The 27,098-nt window shown below is 39.0% G+C and overlaps 1 protein-coding gene across 1 annotated transcript in view; it reads right to left on the reverse strand.

The window, feature by feature from the left end:
* The window catches only part of ZNF451 (zinc finger protein 451), a gene marked incomplete at its 5' end in the record, with an annotated part of 41,889 nt that extends 15,457 nt beyond the window's left edge, over positions 1 to 26,432 (reverse strand). The window contains 11 exons of the mRNA XM_082481352.1: positions 1,819 to 1,949; positions 5,160 to 5,294; positions 6,397 to 8,036; positions 8,981 to 9,128; positions 11,137 to 11,290; positions 13,001 to 13,127; positions 14,042 to 14,192; positions 14,813 to 14,924; positions 16,459 to 16,584; positions 17,754 to 17,837; positions 26,352 to 26,432. Of these exons, the coding sequence (XP_082337478.1) occupies positions 1,819 to 1,949; positions 5,160 to 5,294; positions 6,397 to 8,036; positions 8,981 to 9,128; positions 11,137 to 11,290; positions 13,001 to 13,127; positions 14,042 to 14,192; positions 14,813 to 14,924; positions 16,459 to 16,584; positions 17,754 to 17,837; positions 26,352 to 26,432 (2,889 nt within the window). The remainder of the gene's footprint in view (positions 1 to 1,818; positions 1,950 to 5,159; positions 5,295 to 6,396; positions 8,037 to 8,980; positions 9,129 to 11,136; positions 11,291 to 13,000; positions 13,128 to 14,041; positions 14,193 to 14,812; positions 14,925 to 16,458; positions 16,585 to 17,753; positions 17,838 to 26,351) is intronic.
* Positions 26,433 to 27,098: the final 666 nt, after the last annotated feature.

Genomic DNA, 27,098 nt, shown 5'->3' on the forward strand with positions numbered 1-27,098 from the left:
AAACATAACCCCCATTTTCAAAAAGGGAAACAAGGAAGACCCAGGGAACTACAGGCCAGTCAGTCTCACCTCTGTGCCTGGCAAGATCATGGAGCAGATCCTTCTGGAAACTCTGCTGAGGCACATAGAAAACAAGGAGGAGATTGGTAACAGCCAGCACGGCTTCACCAAGGGCGAGTCATGCCTGACAAATTTGGTGGCCTTCTATGAAGGGGTTACAGCAGCAGTGGACAAGGGAAGACCAACTGATGTCATCTACTTGGATTTGTGCAAAGCGTTTGACACGGTCCCACACGATATCCTGGTCTCTAAATTGAAGAGACATGGATTCGACAAATGGACCACTCGGTGGATAAAGAACTGGCTGGACAGTCACACTCAAAGGGTTACGGTCAACGGCTCGATGTCCAAGTGGAGAGCAGTGACGAGTGGCGTTCCTCAGGGGTCAGTACTGGGACCTGTACTGTTCAACATCTTTATCGGTGACATGGACAGTGGGGTTGAGTGCACCCTCAGCAAGTTTCCCGATGATACTAAGCTGTTTGGCAAGGTAGACACGCTGGAGGGGAGGGATGCCATCCAGAGGGACCTGGGCAGGCTGCAGAGGTGGGCCCAAGCCAACCTCATGCAGTTCAGCAAGGCCAAGTGCAAGGTCCTACATCTGGGTCGGGGCAATCCCAAGCACAAATACAGGCTCAGCAGGGAATGGCTGGAGAGCAGCCCTGAGAAGGACCTGGGAGTGCTGATTGATAAGAAACTCAACATGAGCCAGCAATGTGCGATCGCAGCCCAGAAGGCCAACCGTAACCTGGGCTGCATCAAGGTGTGGCCAGCAGGTCAAAGGAGGCGATTCTGCCCCTCTACTCCACTCTCATGAGACCCCACCTGGAGTACTGTGTCCAGCTCTGGAGTCCTCAACATAAGACATGGACCTGTTGGAAAGGGTCCAGAGGAAGGCCACAAAGATGATCCAAGGGCTGGAGCACCTCTCCTATGAGGAGAAGCTGAAAGAGTTGGGGCTGTTTAGCCTGGAGAAGAGAAGGCTCCGGGGAGATCTTATTGCGGCCTTCCAGTACCTAAAGGGGGCCTACAGGAGAGCTGGGGAAGGACTTTTTACTAGGGCGTGTAGTGATAGGATGAGGGGTAATGGCTTTAAAGTGAAAGAGAGTGGGTTCAGATTGAACATTAGGAAGAAGTTTTTCACTTTGAGGGTGGTAAGGCACTGGAACAGGTTGCCCTGAGAGGTTGTTGAGGCCCCATCCCTGGAAGTGTTCAAGGCCAGGCTGGACGTGGCCTTGGGCATTCTGGTCTAGTGGGAGGTGTCCCTGCCTATGGCAGGGGGCTTGGAACTCAAGTGATCTTCAAGGTCCTTTCCAACCTAAACCATTCTATGATTCTATAACAGGGTCTCTGAAATTGGCACCTACCCAACTCCATCTTAAAGACGGCTCTCGATTTGGGCTACTTGAAGGGAGAGGCAGGAGTTATATTTCTCTCTGAAACAGAAACTGTAAGAATTGTGATTTTTTATTCTTCATTCCCTAATCAGCCCTGTTCTCCTCCACAACAGACCGATGTCCTATTTGGGCTAACTTTTTTATTCCCACAGAAAGAAAAAAATAGTATAAAGCACTTCTCAACAGGCTGTCTCCAACTCAGTTCAGTGACAGGTTTATCATTCTTTTTAGTGGACGTAGAAGTCACACGAAAAGAATCTAAGAACCTCATCTACAATAAGTACTTAACATCATTAGCAGATATCATCTGCCACTCTTCCCTGGGTACAGAAACACAACAATAAAGTATGCGCTAACTTACATGAACACAGAGAGCAAAGTCTGCTGCTTCTCTTCTGGTACCGCAACGTGGATGAAGAAAGAAACATCCAATCCTCTTAAGATAATTGTAAATTTTGCACTGCACTGGAGGTTTCCAGTTGCTGTATCCTCCTAAATAGTGAAGGATAAAAAAATAATAATAAAAAAAGAAAAGAAAAACACCAACGGAAATGCCACCATGAATTAAGAATGCAAGAAGGCAAAAGCAGAGATAAATTCTGTCTTTAAAGTCAGATTTATTTTGACCAATGTCAAAGCTGAAGTAAACATATAAGAAAAACCCTGAAAGAACCCTAGCTTCTGTGTTAGAAAGAAAAAAAGGAAAAAGTAGCTAGCGTGATCCTACACAAAGCCTCTCATTTCATTTTGTATGACTTTTTCCTTTTAATCCCCCAAAAATTATCTTCTAGATGTCATATGCATTTAGAGACGAGGGTGTGGTTGGTTGTTTTTTTTTCCCCCCAGTTTTAAGCACAATTATGGTTAACATGCAGAAGCAGGGGAGTTCTTGGAACATAGTACAAGTAACAGAAACATTTCTCTTATGGAATCTTGTACTAACGTAACGCCTAGGACTATTTCAAACAGACTCTGTAACTGCCTGACACATCACACGTCGGAACTCTTTAAAAAGAGGATCCAAGAACTGGAACAACAGCTGAAACAAATGCTGAAGTCCTGCAAACACTTGGATGCAGTCAAGGATAAGGCAAATGAGGCTACAACTAGCAAAAAAATAAGCGCAGGAATTTTCTCAACAGTATCCTAAAACATAGTTACTGGCTGAGAAAATAGTTGGATAATAGAGATGAGCTGAGTAACAGGCCTTCTACAGATAAAAAGAATACCAGGCTGCAAGGGAAAGGAAAGGAGCAGCAAGACTCTCAAGAAGAGAGGGAAAAACAGAGGAGCTTGCAGTTACTATGACAACATAAGAAAAAAAAACCAAACAAATGGAAGGACAAGTTGAAGGGGGTAACTAAGAATTTCATGATATTCCCAATTGCTACGGTATAATGTAAATGGTCTGCAACGGGGAGGAAAAAATGTTGCTTTATCTGCCAGATGACAGAGTGGCTGGATGTAAGAAAAGATTTTGAACGGAAAGTGAAAGAAGTGCCATCAACAACTGCATGTGAGGACATGTGAAACCAAGGCTCAAGCAAACAGGCTGCAAAGGATTGTGTATTCCAACCTGCCCACCCTGAGCCTGACAAAGTAGAAGCAATCTTCAGTAGATTTCTCCTAGGTTGTTTTTTTTTGGTGAGGTACCTTTGGGTAAGATTATCGTATTAATAGAGGTTCGTAACAATAGATTAGTAACACTAAGACTGTACTACGGATTATTTCTCTTTCTTAGACTGGTCAGAGAAGAAACATTTCTGACAACAATCAGGCATTCCTGGGTTCAATCGTTATTGTTCTTACTGAATCAAAACAGGGCATGGAAATGAAAACCTTGGAATAGCAATAGCACAGAAGACCCTGTCATAACAAACCAGTTTTAAGTAAATTAAATAGAACAACAAAGTATGACTGAAACAAGTGTCTGAATTCAAGTGGTGAAAGTCTGATGTAACTGTGAAAAATTATTCTTTACTAAGCAATTCTTTATAAAAACCCAGACAGAGAAGCTTTGGGTAGAGTAGATGTCAAACAGGCCTGACATTTCTTCAAGTCAGATTCCTAACAGATTCTTATTTTTATCTGTAGAAAAAGGAAAAAAAAAAAAAACCACAAAACATTTTTCCAAGGCCAAGTGGATTGAATAACTGCAGAAATAAATAACAAACTTTCAGCAATTAAAAACCACAATCAAAGCAAAGCCCAAATCACAATAGCCTTAGAAGTCAAGGAGCACTGAGGCGAAGTGGAATTTGACCAGAAGTCAAGCTGGGCAAAGCCTCACAAATGATAGTAAGAACAACCAACAGGTTGTTCAGGCATACAGAAAAGGGAACATAAATAAATGCAGCAGCCAGCCAGCAAGGATGAAATAGAAATCCAGGATGATTAGGTATAATCTAAACCCTCAAAATTAGTATTTTCTGTGGCTTTGTGCACATACACGCTCAAGAATACAGTTAGTGTAGTGAGAGGCCAAAGTCTAGGTAATGACAATACAGGCAATGATACAGAAGTAACACCTGACCAGAACACAAACCTCAGGAGCACAACCCACTTCAACAGAGAAAAATCAGAGGATTCGTCCCCAGATGTCCTAACAACCAGACATTAGACTACAGATCCATGAGCACAGCTGACTGAAGAACATACACTTTACATTAACAAACATACTTGCTCTGCCTTCATCGCTAACTGGAATACCTGTTTCTTAGAGAAAAAAGAAAAAAAAAAAAGAAAAAAAAAAAAAAAGAAGGGATTCAGGCATCAACGGGCCTTTCTGTCCAACCTTAGCAGCATGAAAACTCTCAGCTTTCAGGATGTTCTTGATTACCTTTTAAAGGAAGAGATAATCAAGAATGTTAAGTAAAGAAGTGCAGCGCAATGGTGTTACACTAAATGTAAAACATGCCTGACAACTCCTACAAGTCTTAAGATGATGCCTATGTTCCAGGCAACAAATATTTTGAAACCATCCCTTATCTAGACTTTACTGAAGTATTCAATGTACCACAGGCAAAATAATTATAAAGGCAGATACAGAGAAAACTAGTAGAAACAGCATGAGGTGGATGAGAAGTTGGTTCAAAAATAGTTAGGGAAGAAAAAGTATCAAGTTAAAGGGATGCTATTGGTAGACTTTGCAAAGTTTTCTTACAAACCCATTACAACATGAGTTCCATCAACCACCTTGTACCACTACGGGTATCTTCCAGATGTGAGATACACCTATCAGATACGGGATGAACAGCGACATCCTTAAGGAGCAAGTCAGAGACAGAACAAAATTCAAGTACAAGAATGTAAAATCATGCCTTTTGGAATTAAAAAGAAAAAGAATATTAGGACAAGGACTTGGGAGTTAGAAAGAAAATAACTTCTGAGTATTATGGCTGTTCCTGATAAAAAGAAATAACCTAGTATAATACAGCCTAAGTTCAGCAGGGAAGCCAGAAAGACTCCTAAACCATTCAGCAATTCTGGGACAATATTTTACAAGGAATACTATGAGCAGAGTAGGTTAAAATGGAGTTAGAAAAGTTCAAGAATGTTTCTATTACATGGTGCCTGTGACACTGTAACTTAAGAAGCCTTAGTGGCTGTTTGTTCCTGTTCTTCATTCTTTCAGACTCAAAGAACCTCTGCTCATGTATTTGTGTAGACTTGTTAATCTTATTTCCTTTAATCGCTTTTTACCTTGAAAGCCCCAGATAAATGTCCCTTGGTTCAGGTTAGCTGGCAGTTGTGTGAATAAGCTTCCCCAGTTGTCCAGATCCACCAAAACAATGTGAGTCATTGTACTCAGGTAGTCGAGATCAGGAAGTTCACCATCTTCAATGGGACAAAAAGGATGCATTTAAAGTTCACCTAACTTTCTGGCCAACCAACATACATTGACTTAAGATAAGTTTTTGAAAATTCATGTATCCAACTGTTCTATAAGCTAAAAGTTATAAAACATGATCTTATTTGGTGACTGCGCTGTTTTTAAATTAACTGAAGTAGCATTTAGGAATGCACAATTCAGACAAAAGAAAGTGGAATCATGCTGTGGAGCTGGATAGTTTTGTGCTAGGCACAGAAAGCTGTTGTCCTGCACTGAGACATTTTAACAGTCCATTTAATATTCAACTGTGCACCCTCTACTATTGGCACATCTGTGACATTTAATTGCTTAATGCATAAAAGCACGTAAAATGTTTAGAGACATACTTTTCACTGCGTATCTAACATAAATGTCAACCTTTTAATGAAAAGCATTATGACACCATGAGTAACTAAAAACACTTCCAATTTTTGAACACAAGGTACACTTTTAGCATTTTTTATGTCATTTTTAGATGTAACATGAACTTCAAAAAATATTTGCAGGCTCAGGCAAAAAAAAAATGCTAATACATACTGACAATATAAATTCTCAGCTGAAATTATTTTTTGGCAAGTTAAGAAAACTGAGAAGATGGTGTTATAATAGGACTGCCCACAGAGAAAGCACTACCAGGCTCATAAATATTTGTACATACAAAGAAGGCAAGTTTCATGTGTGTATTATAGACCACTTTTACATTCCTAGGAGTTAGACCTCCATTCGGGGTCTTTGATTGTTCTCTTCCTTTTAACATCTAATTATGCTCCCAACTAATTAGAAAATTAAATGTTTCAGTCCCAGGGTTCTCACATCTGCCTACTTTTCAGTTCTTTAAAGACTTCACACATACAGCATATAGCAATAAATTGTTGAGTCCAAGTTCTGGAAACTCAAATATCGAGAATTCAGAGTGCAGCTTTAAGAAATAACAAATATTAAATTCTGAGTGGATTTACAGACTGGATATAGGCAAATGGTATGCTACATATTTGTAGTGACATTGAAAGTATGTTAAAGACAACAATATTTTTCTAATGTTAAAAAAAAAAAAAAAATTCTACAAACCTTCACCAGGTTCTTCAGAGTGTGTGGAGTTTTCTTTTTTTCCTTTCTGTCCCTGTGGAGGAGACAGCTGTGGTCTTCCCTGAGTCTTAGATGGAGATGCTTCACGTTTTAACTTGTGAGGTTTTCTGTCCACACAAGCCCCACTTGCTGTGAACTTGAATACTGTATTTTCCGATTCTGATGCAAGACTTGATAGATCAGGTTTCTGCAAGAAGCAATGTTTCATGTGATAGTGCTGCTGCGCACTCTGAAGATCATCAAAGTTTTTGTTGCACGCAGCACATCTAACAACATACATCTCTTCCTTATGTTTCAGTGACGTGTGACTGCTGAGGTGACTGTTCAAATCAGCAAAATTCTGTGCAGTTGCAGAACAGAAGCAGCATCGAAACCATAAGTTGCCCTTTTGCAGCATGGCTTTCTGACAATTTATATAATCATTCCTCCTGTTTATTCTGGAGACATAAGTTGACCGGCAACCACAGGTTAAACGGTCTCCTTCTTCTACTGGAAGGAAGTCCTCCTCTTTTTTTATTGACATTTCCATCTGCTCAGGCACAAATGCATAGTCCATGCTATGAATCTCCTTATAATGGATTAGAAATTCTTCTTCTGTGTCAAAGAAGAGATTACCACAAAGGCCACAGAAGTATTTAGTCTGCATCTCCTGGTTATGGTGCTCTTGGAAGTGTCGCTGTAGCGTTCCTACTTTCCGAAAGTGATTTCTGCATAAGCCACAGCAGTATCTGTGAAATGCATGGCTTTCTAAGGACATGCAATGTTGTTTAACGCTCTCTTCAGATTCAAACATCTCCTCACAAATGCGGCATTGCCATTTTCCCAGATTAGGACTTTTTTCAGGGGAGAGTTCCATAGGACTAGGAACGCAGTCTTTCCTTTCACTTACAGAAATACACTCTGTGTCAGAAGTGGATGGCATAGGTTCATCTTCTAGAGCTTCTTGTTCATAATAGTAACTATGTCCACCATGAAATTCAGTCACGTGTCCCATAATATCCTCTTCTCTGAGATCTACAGAGCATGCTCTGCACCAGAGGAGAAAATTAGTCAAGTGTGCTCCCCCATGGAATCGACTCATATGCAGGCGGATAATGCTTGAATTTTCAGCAAGCTTTCCACACACAGCACACTTGTGACAAATCCTATTTGCTGATAAAATGTGCTTTTCTACTGACTCTTCTGTAAAAAACTTTTGAAGGCATTCACAAAACCAGGCTTTTACTTTGCAAGCACTACCTTGACTTTGGTTTGCTACATGATCTTCCTTTTGATCTTTTAAATTGCTCTTCCGTTTTGAAGGAGTAGATCCCCTTTCACTAATAGACTCATTCGAAGTCAGATGTCTTTTAAGTAGTGGTCTTGACCGATCCACAATATGGCCCAAATGAGACTGATTTTTATTTTTTCCGTTGATATGACAGAACATCAAGATGGACTCTTCCATTGTACTAAGAATTTTAATGTTATGTTGAGTGGTTTCCTTATGCTGGGTGACCTGATTCTTATCAGCAAACAGTTTATCACAGTTCTCACAGTGACCTTTTGTTTTAAATATCTCTGCAACTTGGGATACGCTCTTCTTTGACACTGCCACAGGCCCAGAATTACGACAACGTGTTCTAGAATGGATTAAAAAAAATAAAGAGGTTATATCATAACCCAAAACATTTTTAAACTTTCAGATGTACTTCGAAATATTACCTAGTAGCTACAGAAATTAGTGTGTGGAAATACTGCCCTCTGTATCCTTTAACTCACCTAGTTGCTTGCCAAGAAAAACATGCAATGCCTACCTAGTGTCTGCACTTTGGAGAAAATTAGGTGCTAATTTCCAAAACTAGATTGATGCTTATGTTATTGACTCAGTGCATTCTGGAAATCAGATGCTGCCAACTTGTTGGGGTTGCTCAGCCTGCAGAAGGGAAGGCTCTGGGGAGACCTTATTGCAGCATTCCAGTATTTAAAGGGGGCTTATAAGAAAGATGGGGACAAATTTTTTAGCAGGGCCTGTTGCGATAGGACAAGGGGCAATGGCTTTAAACTAAAAGAGGGAAGATTTAGACTAGATAGAAGGAAGACATTTCTTTCAATGAGGGTTGTGAAACACTGGCACAGGTTGCCCAGGCAGGTGGTCGGTGAGCCCTCCCTGGAAACATTCAAGGTCATGTTGAACAGGGCTCTGAGCAACCTGATTGAGCTAAAGATGTCCCTGCTTATTGCAGGGCAGTTTGAGTAGATGACCTTTAAAGGTCCCTTCCAACCCAAACTATTCTATGATTCTATGAACTTAGAAATAGTGGAACAGAGACCACGTTCTGTTGTTCTCGTACAGAAAGTAACAAAAAGGATACATACATCGATCAGCATTTTGCAGTGGATTGTGTGTGGTAAGGCAGGGTAAAAGATACTGAAAGGGGGCAGTTTTTTGATAGTTTACTCAGGAAGTCAACATTCAGATGGTCCTAGATGCCCTGAAATGCACTCACACCACTACGAACACGCCTGTCTATCTGTTATCTATCTATGGATGATCACATTATAAAGAGAGCTGTCTCTCACAAACCTGAAATGAGCCGTTAATTCCATATGTGAGCGTAATATCTGGTAGCAGGATATACACTTCACTTGAAAGGGGACCTCTTTGCACAGAGATATCAGAAGGTTCTTTGCATACGATGGGAAAGGTAGAGGAATGCCAGCCTTCATTTCACCTATAATATGGAATGGCAGAAAGCACAACCACACATTAGAGTTTTTTCATAGTATTTCAGCTCTCAGTTGACAGTTACAATTGTACTAATTTCCTGCAGGGTTCAGGAAGCAAGTTACCATGTGTCAGCTGAGCCATAGTAACTGTGCAATGGATGCTTTAAGTAAAATTGCATTATTTTTTTTAAACTTCTGTAACTATCTCATATCTGAATCTGTTTGTGTCTTGTTTTTTCATACTCGGTGACTGACTCTACTTCCTTTTTCCTCCTTCTACAAGGTCAGATCAGGTATCTCTCTTAGGAAGGTTCTTATTGACCTTCTTCCTCTCCATCTATCACCACCTGTCAACTCTTACTACATACAATTTTGTTTAAAGCCATGCAGTGTTTAAAAAAGAAAAAAGTATACAACTCATTTAAGATTCCCACATACTCTGACCATCGCTCTCTTTCCCCATCCTCAATGTTATTTTTCCTTAAGTTTTTTAGGTGCAGCACATTCTGTTGTTCCAAGTACATACTCCATGTTTAACTCCAAGTGTCAACAGAATAAAAAATTTCTGTTGAAAAACAGACTAGGAAATGGCTTATTAACTATATATTGCTGTTAATGTTCTGTATCTTAGGAGGCAAATTCTCTTTTTTTTCTGTTTAGCAAGATGTGATGATTAGCAGGCAGTGATTTGAGGTTATGCCTTTCAATTAACTTCAGTGACAGATCTTACAGACCATGCTGGCAGACCCACCAATGCAAAAGAAAAAAATGGAGCGCTTCCTTTTTTTTTTTTTTTGTTCTGAGCTAAGCGCTATCTACCTCTAAAGAAAAACCACTATTTTGTGTTTTTAGTCTTTTCAAAGCAATAGCTCACAAGCAATCTTTCTTAAAACCTATGGCTGATTTTGAAGGCATCTACAGTCAGCACATTCAGAATTAATAACTTATTTGAGAATAAAAGTATGTTAGATTTACAACACATAAGAGAACTCAGAACCATGGAGCTGACTGTCACTTCCATGAAGACAGCAGTATTGACTCAACCTGCAGGAAGATTCCTTAAGTCTGTCTTTACTGTACATTTCCTGCAGCCACTATGGAGGAGGGCAGAAGTAGAACATATAGTTATAAAGACGAGAAATAACTATACGAGTCCTTTTGACCATGTAGACTTATCCCAAAAGATATACTATCTAAAATATGGCAGCATCTTGAATAAGAGGTCAACTCCATCTAGATATCATCTGTCTCAGTCATTTCCCTAATATTAAAATAAATGCTTTAATGCCTATTGCTCACGTCAAAACTAAAAAGTCAGTACAGCTATGATGGTCATTAATCCTGTTTTGAAGACCATGATCAGACAGATCTCTTCTGTGAAATCTAGTAAGTATGGTTCAGAATGTTACCAGCTCACAACATAACCAGTATTTTAGTCTTCAGTAGCAATGCAACCAGTGCAAGGCATCAGACTGGCAGCACCGTTCTAGTTAAGCAGACTAAATTTGCAATTACATGGAGAAGAAACCTTCACAGGTCTTTTCCATCAGGAATGCCAAGGAAACCAACAAGAAAGACAGCTTTCAGCAGACTTCAGACAGTACAGTAAGGGAAAGGATCACCATAGCCAGTCTGACTGGAATTGAAAAAGAAATATATGTGTTTTGGTCTGAGTTCCTATCAACACGCTAAATGTAAACTTATTTAGGACAATAGTTGCAGAGAGTCATTGTAGAATGAGAAGCTTATACAAAGAGACACGGAGATAAAGGAAAGTTTGCTTCTCATTACGGCAACTGTGATGGAGGATTCTATACAAAAATATGAATTTCAAAGCATGTCCTCTTACAGAGCTGTATCATATTTAATACCTTAAAAGAAAAATAAGAATTCATTAAAAACAAACTTAAAAACCTTGAACTTTTTTACACAGCAGAAAAATACAAGTCACTTCATATCATAAGGATCAATTATCAGAAGGAATAAAAAGCGGTACACTTAGTAGCAACATACCACTCAATTTAGAAACCTGGAGGAAGTGGTTCTTTCCTGACATATGCTGCAAGCATTCATCTCTTTTGGTGAAAAGGAGGAAGCAGTTTGGGCATGCAAAACACTGAATATGCTGTGGAGGGAGATCTTTTTTATGTCCGTCATTTTCATTTAGCTGCAAGAGAAAATGATCTAGTTAGAAAAAATATTAAGTCAATAAACCAGTCCCAGTTCTCCTCACATCTTTCCATTCCTCTCTCCCTTCTGTGGCAATATTTTCACTTCCAGGTTTTCAGCTACCACATCTATGTTTATCTACAGCCTACCCTTACACACTTCAGCTCATGAGTCACAAGGGACTGGCCAAACTGCCATTGTCAAACTCAGCTACTCAACCTTATGACACTGGCAACTTTTCCATCCCCTTCTTGCACCACTGGGAGCAGCCGCCTTCCCCAGGAACTACGGGTTCCATCAATTCTTAGGTAGTCCCTTTAACCAGGCTCTCAGAAAAAGCTTCTTCTCTCACTAAAGCAGCTGCTTTTCCTCATGTCAGTTCTTCCCTAATCTTGCTAACCTCCAACCTCTCAAAATGCTGCTCCTCAGAGTATCTTGACAGGCCCATGACTTTTATCAAAGTGCACTCCTTCGCCTTCTACATCAACTTCAGATCTCTACCTTCAATCTTTTAATTTTGCTTCGGACGTTTTTGCTTATTCCCTTCTTATGTCACTCAAATATCTTCATGATATGCTTATGCTTTCTTCCATAGTTTTGATTAGGATTATCTCCCCAACTTTCCAAACCAAGGTAATTCCATCGTCTTGCCTGTTGCAAGAGCTGCTCCCTTTTCCCAAACTTGGCTGTAACTCCTGCTAATGCCCCTGGACACACTGCAAGCACACACACTCGGAAGTGACAGAAAAAGAGCAGGGACAAACTATGATGCAATCTTTCAAGCTTGTCAGGTATGACTATGCATCAGGAGTTCTACTAGCTAAAAGTAGTCAGATTTTCACAGCATCTAAAACTTAACCTAAATCTAACACAGCTCCTGGAGACTAGATGGGTACACAACAATAGTTGCTATTAAAACATTAAACTTTGAAAATGTTATCCATTATCCAGTTCAACACCAGACTGCTTAAATAAAACCACGCACCCAGAAGATAACACCTGAACAGCTGTCATTGAACTGAGGTTTTACAGTGGTAAGTTATGAACAGAAGGGAAAGAGTGAGCACTATCAAAAAAAAGTGAGAAGAGCAGAGGTAGGAAGGAACAACAACAAAAAAAGCAAATACTACTAGCTTATATTGAAATAAAACCTCAAATACTAGATTATCCTCTTCCCTTCTGTAAGTTAACTAGTGAGTAGCAGCAAATAGATCTATTTATCAGAGAGACTGGAAACAAAGAAACAGTTGCATCTGAATCACCCAAGTTTCTTTTCTCATTCCGTTGCCTCTTCCTCCACCCCCACCCCTCCCTACCCCCCCCCATCTCCTTTCTGCTGCTTCTCTTTACAGTCACTTATTTCATCCTAACTTCTTGCCTTTATCTTTCATAGTTTTGGAGATTCAAAAAAAGGGAACACCTTTCAACAGCACCAACAAAAGGACAAAAGGTTCAAGACAGAACTACAGTCCTCTTGAAAATACGCTGGAATGTACAACCTAATGGTCAGACCTAATGGGAGTACTGTCAGGATAGACCAGCTGTTTGAAACACAGCAGAATAAGAAAAACTATCTTGAAGACCAAAAGGAAGGAGGAGAGAGAAAGAGGGTTAAAAGGGGAAACAAAAATAATCAGTGCATAATTATATGTCTTGAAAACCCTCTACTACATTCAGTCAGGTGAGTTACTTATCCTTATGATCTTGCCTTAGATAAAAGATGATCGCTGTACTGCTGAGAGGTTGAAAAGGTTTTGCAGCATATCACACAGGCAACAGCATTATTGGGGGGTCCATGTAATGTGACTGTTGGGTCACAAGGAGAATGATCAAACCTGGAAAGGAAAAAATAATTAACAAACTAGTCCCCTCTAAATAGTCAAAAGGTTTCTTTAACGGGAAAAAAAAAAAAAAAAGTCTTTTGAAGCTGTTGGACAAAAGCCTATCAAATCAAAGCTGTAAAATTCCTTACTTCCCCTATCATTAACTGTATTAGTTGAAGTACTCTGTACAGAGGTTATTCTCCCTGCAGCTCACGTGTTATAATGACCACTTTGCAGAGGAATCATACTGTTTTTAAGAGCAAGAGAACTAACAGAGCTTCACTTTCCTACAGACGGATTTAAAAAAAATTATTTTTACCTCCCTGCACTAGTTCTGGCTGGGATGAAGTTGTATTTCTTTGTAACAGCTTGTATGGTGCTGTGTTTTGGATTTATGCACAACAGTGTTGATAGCACAGGCATATTTTAGCTATTGCTGAACACTGCTTGCACAGTATCAAGGCCGCCTCTGTTTTTCAGACTGCCTTGCCTTGTAGGCTGGGGCTAGGCAAGAGACTGGGTGGGGACAGCTGACCCTAACAAACCAGAGGGATATGCCATACCACATGATGGCCACGCTCACGAATACAAGCTGGGTGAAGGAGGAGGAAGGGGGGACGTTTGGAGTGATGGCGTTTGTCTTCCCAAGTAACCCTTATATGTGATAAAGCCCTGTCTGCCAATGGGAATTCCTTATGTTGCTTCGCTTGCATGCACAGCTTTTGCTTTACTTATTGAACTGTTTCTATCTCAGCCCAGAGTTCTCTCATTTTTACCCTTCTGATTCTGTAACATATTAAATCTGCTCTCCAAATGGAATTTTGTCACTATGGGCAATTTAAAGTAGACTTGATGCTGATGTCCTAAGTTTGAGCATATTATTTCATTATTATTTCTTGCACTGAGCTCCTGCACTATGTCCTTACCTTTGAAGGTGACCTAGGAGAAGATGTCTGTTATCAAATTCTCTGTTGCAATGCATGACGGGACAAGATATGGGACTGCTGTTGACTTGTGTCTGACTTGCCCTCTTACAAATACCTCTTTTTCCACTGTTAACAGTGCCTGGTTTGAGACCTGTGTTATAAAACAAAGCATTTAAGCCTCTATAATTCAGATTCTGGTTAAGAAAACAAAACATACAAACCCTAAAGCATTTAAAGATCAAGTTATACTGATTCTTGAAAGCAAGTTAACAATGCATTGTAACTCAACTCTACTATGGTAAGTCTGCTCTTTCAGCTGAAGAATCTGTCTCTTCAATCTTCAGTAGGATTACTTTTCAAATACTTTGAAACCCTTCCTCCAGGTCCTCCAGGCAATATTTTAAATTGATTGAAAGTCCTGAAGTTATACTTACTTATGTAGACATTTTCCTGAGCAACAGTTCAATAGTAATATTTTTCCTTCCAGCAATTTTACTTATAAAAGTAGCTAACACTGCCTTAGTGGTTTTTAGGCTTCGTATACTACATTTTGTAAGCAGCAAAACATTAGAAAAATTGCTTTTATGGAAATAAGTGTATAAGAACTTTCAAATGCCACACTCTAGCAAAGTTAATATTGTAAGATTTGCTTATGTGTAAGAGGTACCTGCAAGCTCACTGTCAGTATTGCTCCATGTAATTATCACATGTTCTATTCTGCAATGCAGGTCTTAGAAAACATACCACTGAAACTTAATTTCCTATTCTTACCTGGCATTTTTAACCACTGGTCCACACATAATCTTGCAGCTTCTGTGTCACTGTGTTCCCGAATAAATTCTAGTTCTTGCAACCCATGAGCATATTGGGAATCAACTTTTTCCTGAAAGGAAAAACATATCAGGCAAGGTGGTGATCAAATTTAAAAAAAACAACAACAAAAAACAGTTCAATATTAAGTATGTACACCAAAACTTACACATGGTTCTCTAAAAACCACCCACAAAAACTTAAGGGGGGGAAATAAAATCTTACAACTTGACTGACTTCTATATAACACAATAAAGATCGAATATAACAGCAATAAAAAGATTAGTACTAATTTTTGTGCCCCAAATAAAAGCTACAGCCTCAGTCAATTAATTTACTTTTACTGCACTTACTGTAGTTTCTGAAGCATGCACATAACCAAGAAGAGTTTTAAGATAAGATCATAAAAAGAAACAAATAATAATGAAATTTAAAGAAAAAAAGCAACACAAAATGGTTATTGAAACCAAAGGGTCAATTGGTTCCACTGCCAAAGTGAAAAAATCCCCATGGCAGTTTCATTTTGAAGAGTAATTTAATTCTGCAGATTGCATTACCCGATGAGGAGTGAGGTGCTGCCCAGCAGGAAAATATTCATCATTAACAAAAGAATGGTCTAGTCTTCATTCTTAGACTACTTTAAAAACTACATAGCTATCTCTGACTCCACTTTACAGTTGAAAAACCATGCATTAAGAGACTGCCAAATTCAAAGCGGAGGAAACAGGAGAGGGATGTAAGCCTTTTGGACTTCAGGGCTACCTTGGACTATATCTAACAGCCTTTTACTCCTTTGCATTACAGTTGCATAGACTGTTGTAGACTATAACAAGCTGTAACTATAGTATAATTATGTGAATTTAAAAGCCATTAACAGTGTTCAGAAAATTAGGCTGGAAAGTCAGCATGTTCCAGAAATATTGGATTTGCATTTGTTCCTGTTGAATTTCATGAGGTTCTTCAAGCTGTCCTGGTCCCACTGACAGCAGCCCTACCTTTAAGCCTACTGACTGCATCTCCCAGTTTGTAATAGAAATTAAAAAAAAAATAAAAAAAAAAATCACACCTTTTAAATAGCCGCACAACACTATTAATAGGATTCAACTTTAAAATTTTGCCTTACACATAGAAAACTTGTATCCCATTATAAAATATTACCTGATACAGAGATTTAATGTGGCAAACAGCTTTCCCAAAGTCTCAGACAAAAGCAGGTAGATAACCAGGTTTACTGCATGGTGGTTTGTGATAACTGCTATTTTTCAATTATTTAACTAGAATAATTTATGCTAAGGTACCTCTACTATATATACAAACAAGAGAACAACTTTTTGTCATTGGCTTGCATGAAGTTAGTTTCCCCCCTTCCCCCTCCCCCCCCAAACTGCAGAAGACTAGCAAATTCATCGGTTAAAAGCCACTGAAGAGACAAGGTCTGTTTCAAATGACACCCCAGAAGCAAAAATTTCTAGTTACTAGTTCAAGGCCTGGCTCACCAATCTTTTTTTTTTTTTTTTTTTTTTTTTAACTTTGCAGCGAAAACACACACACTCATGACTACAAGGCCCGTATTATGCAATTCTACTGAAACAAAATACGTCCAGTACCTTAAAGGCTTTGTTTTTCTCTTCTTTTTGCTGTTTCTCTACTTCAACATGGCGTGCCAGACGATCCAGGGTTGATGCAACTCGTTCTTTCTGATAGTCAATGTGATCTTTACGCTTAATATTTCTCTACAATTGAAAAGTTAAACTTTTATTTGGTAATTGTTAAGTAACAGGCACAAATACAGTGAAGAGTGATGCCCACGCATCAGGACATAATTCAGTACAGATACTATGATCCCAAGTTCCATGACCTACCTTGCTAGTTGTCTCTTCCTATTTACCAGCATCTGTAACTTGTGTTGAAAAACTAACGAAACAATCCCCAGCCCTACACATTCAAGGCAGTTCAACATCAGCCTCACCAAAGCACTAGAAGGAACATGGATGACTTCTTCTAAGTAGGTAAACAAAATTCCTAAAGATTTCAAAGCCAACATGCAACCCATCTAAAACACTGAGAACTGCTATCATTCTTGCTCTAAGACAACATTGCCCAGTATCTTCAGAAAGGCAGATCATTAGCTTTTATCTAACATAAGGGATAGGCCATACACTATAGTTTGCTCCTGCTACACCATCAGCTCTAGCAATCATCACTGTGAAGTGAGTGTGTGCATGTACAGAAGATCCGCCTTTCCTTAAGAACCAGGTTTATTACACACATCCTCTACTGCAACACTGGAAAGCAGAAGTCAAGAGATGTTTAATGCTGCCAAAACCAACTCTAGTAGAGTCATTCTCAATCACTGTCCCTCTGAAAGGCCCTGCAGAGTAGGCACAATAAGCTTGAGGGATACATGAATTGACCAGCCTGCTTCTGACTTGTACATTCTTAGAAGGGATTATGAAGAATGAGGCTCAGTTATAACCAGATTGTGATCAGAATAAGGTTCTCCAACCTATAAACTGCTCCTAAAGAGTCATTTTAGAAGGAAAAGACCTAGGATTAGGCCAGATACATTTACAGGCTAGAGACTAGACACAGACTTCTGAGGTTGCTTGTAAAGTGGTATTTTTCTTTGACACACTTGCTAAAAACCACTGAAAGCCAAATAAAAGTTCCAAGTCCATTTTAAGGAGGCAAAAAATAGCTCCAGAAAAAAATTAAGCATTGCCATCCTTGCCTTCCACTCAACAGTAGGTAAAAATCAAAAGACTTTAATGTTGGTTTATTTATTTATTACTTGTTAAAAACATCTCTAACAAGTTTTTTGTGAAGTGTAACTGATGGGAAAAAATACAGGAGACTATTTTATTAATCCGAGAAGTCCCAATATACATTACAACCTACTCACATGAACGTAAGAACTGCTGTTAGGTTCTTCATCCTCACTACTGACAAGGTCAATGCATTCAAGTACAGGTCTTAAAGGTTCTTCCTGAAAAAAAGTGGTAAACACAAACAAGCATTAAATTGTCTTCCCCAGAGATAAAATGTTGCATGCATTACAGCACATAGTCAGCATGAACAATACTTGGAGAATTTCACCAAGGTTTCAAGAGGGAGAAGTAGTGAAATTCCTGCATGGCTACTTTTCCACTTAACAGACTAATCCACAAAATTGGTAAAACATGCAAATAAGTATTCACAAATCATTAAAATATCAACTTAACATATAGATATCAACTAGGAAAAAAAAATACCAAATTAACAGTCTTGGCTTGCTTAATAACTTTATATTCTTCACCTTCTCAATTAACTTAGAGCTTAATTTATTCAAAGATACTCAACTTGCACTATTAACTCAATGGTAATAGGGTAGCAGGCTACCACCAATAGAGGAACAGTCTTAGATTCCACTGAGCAACGCTAAATGGTTTTCTGTTGTTTTTTCAGTGCTTCATTTGGTTAAAAGACACAAATTAAACTCCAACTCCAAAAGAAATTCAACTCCTTAGGCATCTCAAACATTAAGAAAGTGGGGAACAGTTTCATACGTATTTAAACCCCAAAGGCTACTCCTTTCTGAGGAGATATTCCATAAGCAGGCTAGAAGTATCTTCTCTATACTGGAATCACAATGAGAGGGTGTCACTTGATTTTTAAAGAAAACACATTTCACCCATTCACCCCACATACTCAAAAGCACAGAGACATATGTCCAAATAGTCTTTCCAGCATTCAGTTGCATCCAGGAAGCCTGGTCAGGACTCCATGCAGCTATATGGAGGACAAAGGATGCTGGCTATCAGCAAGTCCTTACGTCTCTATTCCTGGCTTGGCAGCCATGTGCTCCTTTTGCAGTCTTCTGTCTCTCTCAAGGCTGCCCCCTTCTCTGTGAGTCATTAAATGTTACTGGGTTTGCTTCCTCCTTAGGCTTTCTTAAGGCTCTAGCCCTGTTCTGTGTCTCCTGCAATCACATTAGTGGTTTAAGCCTGGGTTTTAATTTGTGTGAATGTTGTCCCTCGCTTTCCTGATCTGAGTATATTCAGAAACTTCATGTAGATGGTCTATGACCTCAATGACCTGCTAGTCTAGGCAGTATCAACACCAGTTGATTTATGTACCTTTATATGCCTCCTTTTTTTCATTCTGCGTGGTGCATGCCCACATGCATGTGTATATATTCCCATTCACTCTCCACTCATACCAATTTTAACATTTCTACTGCAAGATTCTGGCAGCAGAATTCTGACACAAACACGAGCAAGTAAACAGAGAAGAAAAATTAAAATCAGCAACCCAAACTATGTACATAGGTTATAAGTTTTTTAAAGAAGATGCACAAAATAATGTCTGGAGCTCCATCCACACTCATTGCAACAAGAGTCTTCTATTTTTAAAGCCAAAAAAGCAGCACTATGACCACATAATCTGATGTCACGCAAAAAAACCTCTGTATCATACTACAACATTATCACATGCCAACTAAACAATCAGTATAATGAACATGAAACTGGATGAGTAAGTCTACATACACCAAACGAAAATATTCCCAGTGACCCTAACTTACATCCATGGCCACACACGTACACATCTTCAGTGAGAGGCAAAGTTAACTAAAATCTCCACATGCCAGAAAAAGTTTCCGACGCAAATTCTGAAAGTTATTATCTAACCTCAAGTAAATAAACCAAAACCAAGGCTAGTTTAAGGTTTTGGCAGTGAGGAGGGGCGGTAGCTGGTTTTGGGAGGTGGGGAGTGGGTGGGGTTGTTTAGGGTTTTGTTTGTTTCTTTTTTAAGTCTGTACATGCAATGCCATCTACACCACATCACAGAGTTTTTGACTAAACTGCATTATTAGCCATTTGTCTGACAATACTGCTGGCAGATAGCACAGAGCTGTTGTATACCCCAAAAGTATTCTTCATTTGTAACAAAAAATAAAGTTCTCCAGGCAAAAGGACTTACGATAGTCAACAGATTGACTTTTTGAAGAGGTGCAGTACTATATCCACATCTCTGTCATATATTGGGCTGTGTCCTCAAGAACTCTTCCCATATAAATTTTACTATTAATCCAAATATTCTAAACTCCTGTGTGAATTAGATCAGGTCTGCAGCGCGAGAGGCTTTAAGGGGAATTCAAGTGCTGTGCTAAAAAACTGTGCTGGTAAAAGGGACAATAGTCTTTTCTTCATCATAGCCCAATCTAGCAAAACACAGCCAGAGCAAACCAAAACAAGATATTACCAGGAAGACAATGCAGAAGACCACACTGGCAGGAACCACCAATGCTCACAATCTCTTAAAAGCATTGGGACTGCATCAACCAACTAGGGCAGGCTAGGAAGATTTATTGCCTCATGAGAAGTAGCAGAGAGAACAGCAGCATGCAATTCTCTCTGCTGTCCTTACTGCATTTCATTCTTTACATTCTTCCACCTTTCAAGGCTGTAAAGCTGTTCAACTGGTGAGGCATAAACAGTCCTCATTGTCTCACTGGGGAGGAAGAGGGATGATGAGATCTTGGACAGATGACAAAAGCTTATGTGAGTCAAGCCACAGGCCTCAAATTACCCCAAAAGAGTGTTTAATTTTTATGATTAAACAAAGAGAATGTTGTTTTCTAAATGAAATCTAAAAAAAAAAAAAAAAATCCATGACAGATTTGCTTTTGTAGAAACTGAAAACCTCTACGAACTTATAAGAAATTAAATCTTTACTAAACAACAAGTGTTAGCAAGTAACAGTTCAAAGAGACACTCGGACCACCTGACTGTCCAATCAGTTCAAGAATGCATTTTGAAGTGTTCAACTCTGATTCTAACAGCTGTAGCTTCTTCAAATGCAGTTATTTTCCTTATTTCTGTTTACTTACTCCCTGGGATCAGCAACTACTTAAAAATTAGGAAACTGACAGCTGAAAATCAGAGTAACTTGCTTTCAAGCCTAGGAATTTCTAATGACCAGAACAGTAAATTCAATTTAATTCAAGTAATACTACACTTGTTTAAATATTGGTTGCATACATGAAACTTTCTTTTTTCCTGATGAACTCTGGACTTCTTACTACACATTTTTTGTGTATTACTTTTTGGGTTGCATTCCAATTTGAACACAAATGCAATATGGTAATACTTTAAAATAATTCCTCAAAGATATACACCCTTATTTTCCACAAAAATAAAATGGGGAAAAAAAAAAACCAGTCCATCACACCATCTGCCTATACACACTCCTGAATAACAATGCAAGTCCCAAACATAGCATTTAGGCTAGTTTGCATTTCATTGGTTGGTAGTTTAACCTTTAGATGATGATTGGGGAAAACAGTATAAACCTATCCCAATTAGATCCACTCAGCAACTGCTTAAGTCAATATATGAGAAACCTTGATTGAAAGCCATCATTAAATGTCACAACACTGCTTTAGATCCATCCCAGTTGAGTACCATTCCATAGAAAAGACTCCAAATACTACTTCTGAAGGGACAGTGGCTTCAGCCCAGTCTGACAACAGTGCTTCTCTCTGCTGAAAAGCATTGATACCAAAATGAAAGCGGAAGTTCAAAGGCTCTTTATTCAGTGGCCCTGGATAGAAATCATCCTCATGGAGGGAATCTAGGACTACTCTTTTATGTAAACTATCATAGAGACCTTCTGAGAATTTCATACAAGCCATAGCTTCAGATGGACTTCCTGTATCTTCAGTCTTGGTTGGAGAAGTGGCACCAGGTGAAACATACCCTTTTTACAGCAAGAGAGAGCACGTGTTGCAAGCAAACATTCCCAATTAATACTCTAGTACCACATGGAGGGAAAGTTCTCAACAGCAGGAAGTTAGCTTTGCTTTGTTGGCTCACCTCTGCACAGGGTGAGACCCAAATTGAAAGTTAAGAGAAGTTTTAATAACTTCATTTTTTCCAATGGATTTAAACTACACAGTGACATAATGCAAAGATACTGCCAACCCTGATGATTCCATCACTGTAGGAGAGTTAAGAAGCTAAGGATCAGTTAGCTTCATCCAACTCTGTATTTCCCCACAAGACAAACACCACCAGCTAAAACGTATCTTGGCACACCAGAGCCTGAGATTACAGAAGAAGCAACATGGACAAGCACTCAATGAACAGCTGAAAGCTGGGGCCTTTCCAGCTGACTATATGGCATACTGGGCATCCAGAAAGCCATCAATGCTCAGTCTTCACATCTTAGAAGCAGATCCTTCACATTCCAAAAACCTCAAAAAACCCAAACAAAACCCTCCCACACTCCACTTCTCAATTACTTCTCTAAACAATCTTTGAAAGCCGGTCTTCTCAACAACCAACAGCCATGCCACCGAGCAATAAACCAATGGCTAAATCACAGCTATTGCAGTTGCTAGAAGAATTTCTAGGTTTTAATTCATAGAAAAATATCTTTCAAGCCTTCAGACAGCTGTGGTATCTCTGCTGTTATTCATAGCTTTGGTTGAAAGCATTAGCACTAAATCAACAAAACAGTAATTTCACTATGCTATGCAAAATACCAATTATAACAGTTAATATAATCAAATCTGTTTAATCGGTGGCTGGTAAAGATGGACCCTCATATTCATCCCCAAGGACAGTTTCTTCTCAAGGAATTCCATGAAGCACATTTTTACTGCCTCCAGAAGTTTTCTCAAAAAGTCCTAGACTGTGGTCTCACTTTTTCCCCCTCCTTCATTTCAATCAATCTTTGGGTAATCAGGCCTAGCTAACAGACACCTAGTCCACTGATACATCACATAAGGGGTTTTTTGTTTGTTCAGTGTTTAGCTTTACATGCATTCAGACCAAATGCCCAGTTTAATTTAAAAGCACAATTAAACTTCTGCGTAATTACACACTAGCACACAGAAAGCATGCAACTAGCTTGCAATATACGTGACCACAGACTTAACGTATCTTTGACAAAACAATTATGCCAGTATAATTGTGTATACACACATAAACACACTAATTATCATGGAACAAGCTTACATTAAAATAAATTAAAAAAATCCGTACAAATTGTACTATTTGTGCTTGAAATCTTTGTCCCAGCAGATTTCCAACTTGAAGACTGCTGAGTAACTGACTGACGTTGTGAACCAATGGGCACTTAGAAATTTCTGTTTTGATATCTGTGACCTAGCAAATACAAAAATCCAAGTCCTCAGGTGACTTGGGTTGGGAGCAAAAATAGAAGTCCTGCTTCAGAGGTGCTTCTTAACACCTCTATGATTGTATTCTGTTCCTGCTGTGATGCAACTAAAAGCCAGAGAGACAAATACTTGAGTCTATATATCTAATATTTAACACCTTAGGGGGGAAAGGAAACAAAACATTTAAATGGCAACGATCATGTTTCAGCAAACCACCCGATTTTAGTATATTCCAGGGCCAAGTGTTCTTCAGACATCATTTTTATTGGAAAACAACAATGACAAGGAGAACCAAAAACTTTACCTGTTCCTTAAGACATCTGTAGGAACTCAAAGAACTGCAATTGTTTTTAATGAATTGATTTTTCTAATATTATCAGTTCCCAAAATAGGCCACAAGTCCTCTTCAGGTTTGAAATAAAAACATTCATCTGCAAGAACATAAGTGGGTGCTCCAACTCTTCCAAGGCAGACAGGCGCTGTATCTATTGTTATGAAGTGCAGGCAAAACATTGTAAAATGGAAAAGCTGCAAAGTATACAAAGTATGTTTTTTTGTCCTGGATCTCAAATTGAAATAAATTTAGAGCTCATTATCGAATAAGCCAGGGCCCATGGAAGAATGTTTTCCTTTGAATTCAGACTTTTGAAATAAAAATCACCAACAGTGAAGAAAACTTGGCATAAATGTACCATTGCATCAGAATACGAAAGTAATTTTTAAATATATAGATCTTCCATTTTCCAGTTGAGTTATTTTGTACACATAATCTTTATATGTACTTAACAAACATTTACAGAAAATAAGCACAAATACCCTCCTTAACAGTGTTTGCCATTGTAACACAACAGAGGAATCAGGAGGTATATATAGTTTTATAAAGTGTTTAAATTATTTTGAGGTCCCACATAGAGTAACAAAGGTAAGAAGAGCCCCTGCCTAGGAAAGCCACCAACTTTATCAGAGATAACTTTTATTTTTCAAAAGAGCAGCATAATGACGAGCCTCATCTTTAAATAAATTTGTCAGAAAAAAAAAAATCAACAACAACGAGTAGACCATTAAAAAAAAACAAAAACCAAACAATCAATTCAGGAGGAGTCCAATGCTTTCAGTGCAGACTGTGGCAACTTGAATAATCCGTCTACTTAAGTGCTATAGAACCCACTAAACCTGTGAAACTCTTCACTCTTACCTTATCCTTCCCAAGGAAACAGGATGGGGGCCAAACCATCCTGTCCTAAAAAAATAAGCCATTAGGAATAACGACTTGCATTGTAGATTAAATTTTATTTTTCTGCTGGTAGGCAAAACTTATAATTTAATGATTTTAAATGGACAAAGTATGTTTGTAATGCAGAATTAAAAGGTGAGAAATTATGGAAGAATAGTTAAGTTTCCTGAATGAGGGTGAATCTGACTGTAAAAGCTCAAAAACTCTGGCAGCAGCAGACATTGCTTTTCCTCCATCAAATGAAGACTTTTTGTTACAGTAACACAGTAAGAATTCAAATACCTTAAGATGTGTGATTGAAATGAAAAAACAAACAAACAAACAAACCACAACAAACCAAAAAAACCACCCAACTTTCAAGTGAAAAAAAAAAATACAAGAAAAACACAGAGATCACATGGCCTACAATTGTTTTGTTTTCTATCAAAATGAGCACAGGTTGAGATATCCAAGTGGCTTCTCTCATTTAATTTATACAGTATCACCTGTGCACCGGGTCCCTGATTAGGGCATGCAGAAAAAAAGTACTTGTATGATCAGGTAGCATTCATACACAACATTTATGAAGCCTATACACTTCTAGTCATACACGTGATTATATGGAAACAATGACCTAAAGCTACCCAAACAGTTTAGAAATCCTTTTGCACAGTCCAAGTTCACCCTCACTCAGATGAGCAAATGGAAGATTCAAGGATGCGTTGCTGACTTTTAAGTGATGGCCAGGGTCACACACCCTTCCCCTTGTATTCATCGATGACAACAGTAAGCTCGTCACCCCAAGATACCAATCCTGTACAAACAAGCCTAAGCACAGTCATCTTCCTATACATAGCAGCCTCCCTCAGAAGCAATCATCACTGGGACCACAAGGGCCCCGTATTATCCATGGACAAAACCAAGGGGAAAAAAAGGTATCAGAAGTGTTGATTTTAGTAAGTCTCTTTTCTTTCAATTACTGCTCTTGGCACTCCAGCAGCCTTTCACTCATTACACATTCAAAGCTATACTAGCTTCCTCATTCTTTGCCCAGTGTTTCAGGAAAGTTAACCTTATACAATCATGCCACACAAATGCTTGTGTGAGTATACAATGAACTTTGAACTCACGAGTCACTTTTGACCAAACAAACTAAAAGATCAAGAAGTCTGAGAGATAATCAACTACCTACATTTTTTGCAGAAATATACATGTCCCTCATAGTGGAGTACCTAAATACGCCTGCAGAAAAAGTCTGTATATTGAAGATAGGCTTTAATCAAACATCGTGCAAAACAGAAAAAACACTAATCACCTAGTTATTCTAGCATTAAAACTGAAACAAATCCATACGAAACGAGCCTATTAGTCCTGGCAGCAATTAACCACTTGATCTTATTCACGTGACTTTTTCTTTAGGGAAAAGTCACCTTTCTGCTCTTGCATGTATCCCTGCCATCCAGCACCACTTCACTGATGACGGATTGAGGCCAGAACACAGACAGCATGAAAAACATTCTGCTTTTCTTGGATATTCAATAGATTGAAGTGTCTTAAAGTTACATTCACATAAGCCACATGCCAACATTAGACTAGATGTTGTACTGTAGCTCTTATGCACTGCTTCACAATTTGAGAAGACGGTTTAAGGCCTCTAACCCATTACTTCCTTCCTCTTCTAAAGAAAGTATAGTGTGTTTGACATTGTTTTGCAGAGTGAGCAGTGTTTTATTCCATTAACTTCAGTGGGACTATTCATGAAGCAAAATGCTATGCAACACAATCACCAGAAAAGTCATCCACAGTGACTTCTCATGTACCTCATTGATCACTATAATCCCCCACTCACCTGCTTGGATATTCAAGTCTATATTCTCTCTATAGGACCAACTGTCATCATCTTATACAATTCCAAGGAAGGGGTAGACAAAGCGCTAAGATAAACTTGTTATCTGCCAAAGATTCACAACTTAAATTATCTTTAAATCCAAAAGTAATGCTTTCCATCAAAATATAATCAAGATCATCAGTACAGTACAGAAAAATTCCCTCCTATTTTATTGGGCTACTGTGAGCATATATACAGTTACAGGCAGTATGTTTCCAGTTCAAGATCTACTTACTCCAACGAACTCGATCTCATCTTCACTTTCAGAAGTTGTCAATTTACTCTCATGAATGTCGACAGAGCTACAAGACTCCATTATCTAAACAAACAAAACATTGTTCATTTATTTTGTAACTTTTTTTAAGTACACAGTATTTTCCGTTTTATACCTACTTTGGCTTTACAGCCTATCTGCACCCACCAAGCCTCTCTGTATCATTCACTGACAGTTATTCCTGATTAGATATCAAGAAGAAATTCTTTACTGTGAGGGTGGTGAGGCACTGGAACAGGTTGCCCAGAGGAGTTGTGGATGCCCCATCCCTGGAAATGTTCAAGGCCAGGCTGGATGGGGCTTTGAGCAACCTGGTCTAGCGGGAGGTGTCCATGCCCATGGCAGGGGGAATGGAACTACATGACCTATAAGGTCCCTTCCAACCCCAACCATTCTATGATTATCGGTAATGCCAGAATAACTTTGACTCGAATTGCATTACTATTTTTTTTTTCTCCAAATATGCAAAACGCGGCCTGCTCTACAAAGCATCCCAATACCAATATGCCCCCAGCAGCCACGGCTATAGCGTACCGCTGGAGTTCAATAACACCCTTAAGCCTGAAAGCCTCAGTGAGGGGCACACGGGGGCTCTGGCCTAACGGCACCGCGGGAACGCAAACACGGGACGGCTTATGAACAGACGCGGGGGCGACCCCAGGCATAATTAGCAGCTACAGGTAATCTGGACGCCTTTGGCCAGAAAGC

Source organism: Vanellus vanellus (assembly GCF_965231255.1).
Source record: "Vanellus vanellus genome assembly, chromosome: 3".
Lineage (NCBI taxonomy): Eukaryota > Metazoa > Chordata > Aves > Charadriiformes > Charadriidae > Vanellus > Vanellus vanellus.